We start from the raw sequence: 4864 nt of genomic DNA, 5'->3' as shown, positions 1-4864 counted from the left end.
TTTATGTGATTCATTATTGCTCATGCACTGCAATTTCAGATATATTTTGATGCAAAACAGTAGTTGCTAGGATATGTACTGAATCAATCTTACCTTTCAATTCTTGCGAACGATATACTACATATGGCATATAGGCTAGACCATGACATGCCTTCTTGACGACAATGTCAATACAATATAGATCGGTTGTAAGCAGATTCGTTCTGCTAGCTTGTATGGCATATAGGTTAGGTCCAGTAACCTACAATCAGCAGCTTGTGAAATGGGCCGAAACTAACCTCTCGTTGTAGATCTTGAAAATATGAAGCCTGGGAGTTTCATGTGATAACGTGTTAAAAAAACCGTTGCTACCGGATATAATCCAACAATCTCTTGAGAGAACAATTGCAAAGGGGACACGATGTAGAAAAAATTACTTATTCTTTATTCATTTGTATTTATAATAAGAGGTTTTATTCGTATATATAGTGTAAAAAACTTTGAAAGATAGAATTAAATCTTTTAAGAGAACGAAAAGGGTCCACGTTCTATTGTAAAACTATATGTTACCTAACAAAAACTTAGCTCTTTTGATTACTGCTATTGAGTGGAAATGTAATGTTGTTCAGACATATTAATTAACCAGAATTCTGCAATATCCTAACATTTATGGTACAGGAACTGAATCTGGTTCCGTCAGCGGGAGGTGTGCGTGGACCCAGTTTCGAGCCCTCACTTGCTTGAATTTATATACAAATTTACTTAGTTTCTTCTAGGCTTTCCTCCCTCACTGTGCGCATTTCTTCTCAACAAGAATGCATCTCCTGCTACAAGCATGAACATAAGCAAGGCCAATTCCGTTGCACCAGTAGTGGCTAAAACCCGACAGCATAATCTGGTGGCAAACATGCTTTCCCTGCACCTAGTAATATTAGCATCAGAAAAAGTTGTGATTATACGGTAAACTAAGTCAAACTATGTGCAACAGTGACCGCAGTATAGTTGCGATCTGCAACACGGTAATTGTCCTAAATGTATTACTCCCACAGTATAGCATACTGAAGATAATTAGTAGTGAGAGAGGGAGGGAGGAGATTTGCCTGTACATTTCATTGCTGAAGAAGGAATTCAGTGATGCAGGAGAAAGAGCGTTATTATTTTTACGAAATTACAATAGTTCATAAACGGTTGGCTAATCGAACCACCACTGAGGAATGTCAGGAGTAAGAACTGCACAAAAATTTAGTCACAGCAACAACTAAAATAAATTTTACTCCCAATATTGTAAGGTGCAGTGGAGCTTATCATCAGATAAATTGAAAGAACACTTGCGTGCAAAAACTTCACTGGGGTCTAAAGTCTGATTGGATAGCAAGATTTTATCCAAGTTTTCTTTCCTGAAAATATGTACGAACAAAATGTAGTTAGCAGGATCAACAAGAATTCAGCCTCGGAACATAGAGTAGCAACAAGAGCCCTTGTTTCTATATTAGCATGGTAGGATATTCTCAGTTTCTATAAGCAATGACTATTTCCACATCCTGCTTCAAAAGAGGAGCATCTGCTCATAGACAATGTTATAAAACAGATTTGCATTCGGTTGGGATTCAAAAATAAATAAATAAGAATAAAAATTAAAAACATATGCAACTTGAACTAGAGCACCGCTGGCCCGTAATTAGTTTGATAGTGTGCCCCATTTCTGTACTTGACATATTTTGGATAGAAAATTGGTCATTGATATCTAGAACTTATAAGTCTAGAGCACTTACTGAGCCCATGATGGAATCAATTTCCGTCTACGCCTTACTTACCCTTTATGCTTCAAGTTGTCAAAATCCTCTTCATCAGAATCTTCATAAGGTGACATTTGATAGGACTCCGATAGATTGATAGAATAACCGTTAAGCAGCATACGACTCAAACCATTATCTCGATAAAATTCTGGCAAATGAAAAGCAATCAAAGCAGCCCATACAGCAGTTGCTTGCAGTTCAGTCCCATCTGTTATCAAGTAACCAAGACCAAGAAGCAGATGTTGGGTAGAAAGCAGAAATAACCCATTGATATCTATGGCTAGATTCATCCGACATGATTCACATAAGAACTCATCAAGATTTATAGAAGTAGATCTAGACACACTCTATTATAATTATCTTCTTGTGAGATTAATAAAAATAGCAAAGGATGTAGTGCTATTATCTAGAAAAGTTCCGAACGTATATAAAATATCGTCTTCCTCTTCGATACTCAAACTATATCCCTATTTTAAATAACTATTTTCTGAGTGGAACCTCCCAGGGTTCATATTTTCATGATCCACGACGAGAGGTTAGTTTCGGCCCATTCCACAAGCTGCTGATTGTGGGCCTCTATCTGATCTAGTATCCGCCTACTGGTCCCCAAATTTCAAGTTCCCCAAATTCGAGCCCCGCCAAAATTATTCCTCTCTTTTAGGAAGCTCCCGCCCAAAATTTCAAGCTTCGTTCTTTCACTCAGTTTTGAGTAACAGCTAGCTCAAAAACAATTCGAATGAGTCAAATGCGCAGGCCCAAATCTCAAACGGCGCCAAACTGCACAACAACAGCTCTCAGATTCACGAATGGAAACCAACAAGATCCGCAAAACCGGAGAGATCTCTCCGCCGCGGCTAAAGAACTGAAGACTAGCGGATCAAGATTTCACCAGTTCAGATGGGCCAGATTGGATCGCAGCAGCTGCTATCCGGAATCCAGATTTCAAATGGTCGCGACGATTACCTTTCCGCCGAGATGGTGGGCGCGTGTAGGAGTCGGCCACCTGATCTCCCATCCGCGCCAAGACTATCGGCCAAATAATTTGAGCCCGCCAAAAGTTATTCGTCACTTATGGGTAGGGAAGCTCCCGCCCAAAGTTTAATGCTTCGTGCCTTCGCTCTCCGCCCAAATAGGAATGAATCAAATTTCCAGCCCCAAATCTCAGATCCCATGTAGCTGCGCGTCTCTTGCTCTCAGATTCCAAAACTGAAACAAAGACGGACCTCTAGTTCACTTCTCAAGAACTGAAGAGAAAGGTAACTGAAAAACGTCAGGAAAATGTGCAAAAACTACAACGAAGAACAGCGCGCGAGATGCAAACTGCTAGCCAAAAAAACCGTTCTGTCGATCAGACACTGTTCGGACAGAATTGCATCAATCATGGAACAAGAATGAAAACCAGGCAACAAACGCAATAATTCACATAGATTTGACATCAGAAGTTGCGATAACCAACGTTACTATTTAGGATCACGACACCAGAATCACAAGAGCACAATCACACGCTTCTTACAAGAATCAGCCAGACGCCACTAGACTAAACAGCATAAACCAACTACTACAGAGGAGTGGTGACAAGCGAGGTAGGCAACTACCGCCGCTGCTGCGACACCCAGGCTACTTCTAGAGGGGAAATGGGCACAGCACGAGAGGGCAGCTGGATGGCCTAAGCGCTGGTGAACTTGGTGACGGCCTTGGTGCCCTCGGAGACGGCGTGCTTCGCGAGCTCGCCGGGGAGGACGAGCCTGACGGACGTCTGGACCTCGCGGGAGGTGATGGTGGGCTTCTTGTTGTAGCGCGCGAGCTTGGCGGCCTCGGCCGCGAGCTTCTCGAAGATGTCGTTGATGAAGGAGTTCATGATGGACATGGCCTTAGAGGAGATGCCAATGTCCGGGTGCACCTGCTTCAGCACCTTGAAGATGTAGATCTTGTAGGTCTCCACACTCTTCTTCGCCTTCTTCCTCCCCTTCTTGTCGCCGCCCTCCTTGCCGGCGGACTTTCCCGCCGGGAGCCGTTTCTCGGCCTTGGGCTTCTTCCCCGCCGGAGCCTTCTCCGCCTTCTCAGCCGCGGGCTCCTCCTCCACCGGCTTCTTCGCAGCTGGCTTCTTCTCGGCCTTGGGCGCCATGGGAATTGGCTGCGGTTGCTAGTCGACGAATGTGTTGGAGGCTTGGCGATTTGAGAGATGAGAGAATTGTTGGTGACGAACCAGGCGGGTGGGGGTGCTGCTTTATAGAGGTGGGGAGGTGGGTCGTGATTGGTGAGAGGTGTACGTCGCGGATCGGTGACGTGGAGAGTTTTGAACCGTTGGTCTGCACGGCTGGGTTCCGGATGGATGGACGGGATGCAGATAGATGCGGATCGGTGACGTGGCGTGGGAAGGAACGGAGGAGGGCTTCCTGAGCGGCGCGGATCGGTGACGTGGCTAGTTTTGGGCCCACGCGTGGTGGCAGAGGTTTACTTTCTTGGGTTGGCGGGAGTTTTTTAATTTGGTCAGCTATTTGTTTGTGCGTTTTTGGCGCCAGATTAAAGGACGATCAGAGAACCAAATGCAAGAATTGGGAGGACCCGACAGTGTCGGATAAATTCGTGCTATGGTGGATCGGCGTACAAGGAGTGAAGTAGCAAGTTTCGTTTCCGTTTGGCGTAAAAAAAATAAACTGTTTTGCAGTATATATGGTTTTCTTACCAGCAACATTGGTAATTTAGCGTAGTGATAGTAAAAAAATGCATTTAAAAATTAGAAAATACATAAAAAAGTTGTCTCGTTCATTTGACGACTTTTAGGCTGCATTCGGAACACGGGACTTCCATAGGATTCCCGTTAGATTCATACAAAACTCACATGATATTATTGTGAACTTTTTGCGTTTCAAAAGGAGCCTCAACTAGAAATACAAATAAGAAATCTAGTAATCTAGTGCTAGTCTTTCTTTTACTTAATTGCTTTATACTGTTAATTGTCTAGTTTTATAGAGTGTACGTCAATTAATATCTTAATCTTCTAATTTGTGTTGCCATCAATCATAAAAAAAGATTATAGCATATAGACTCCTAAGTAAAATGATAAGTGTTCGGTGATTAATAATAAC

At 43.1% G+C, this 4864-nt stretch overlaps 1 protein-coding gene across 1 annotated transcript; it reads right to left on the bottom strand.

Annotated features, from left to right (window-relative positions):
* Window positions 1-3169: 3169 nt before the first annotated feature.
* Window positions 3170-3968, bottom strand: LOC133896498 (histone H2B.1-like). The gene has a single exon (XM_062337128.1). The coding sequence runs from the start codon at window positions 3898-3900 to the stop codon at window positions 3442-3444; it is 459 nt and encodes a 152-aa protein (XP_062193112.1). The 5' UTR covers window positions 3901-3968; the 3' UTR covers window positions 3170-3441.
* Window positions 3969-4864: the final 896 nt, after the last annotated feature.

The sequence above is a fragment of the Phragmites australis genome, chromosome 16 (assembly GCF_958298935.1).
Source record: "Phragmites australis chromosome 16, lpPhrAust1.1, whole genome shotgun sequence".
In the NCBI taxonomy this organism is placed as follows: Eukaryota; Viridiplantae; Streptophyta; class Magnoliopsida; order Poales; family Poaceae; genus Phragmites; species Phragmites australis.
Note: the sequence above shows the minus strand (reverse complement) of the source record. Positions and strands in the feature narration are given on the sequence as shown.

Bases quoted from the DNA above. Each gene is read 5' to 3' on its own strand.
- LOC133896498 (XM_062337128.1), bottom strand. From the start codon at position 3,900: ATGGCGCCCAAGGCCGAGAAGAAGCCAGCTGCGAAGAAGCCGGTGGAG.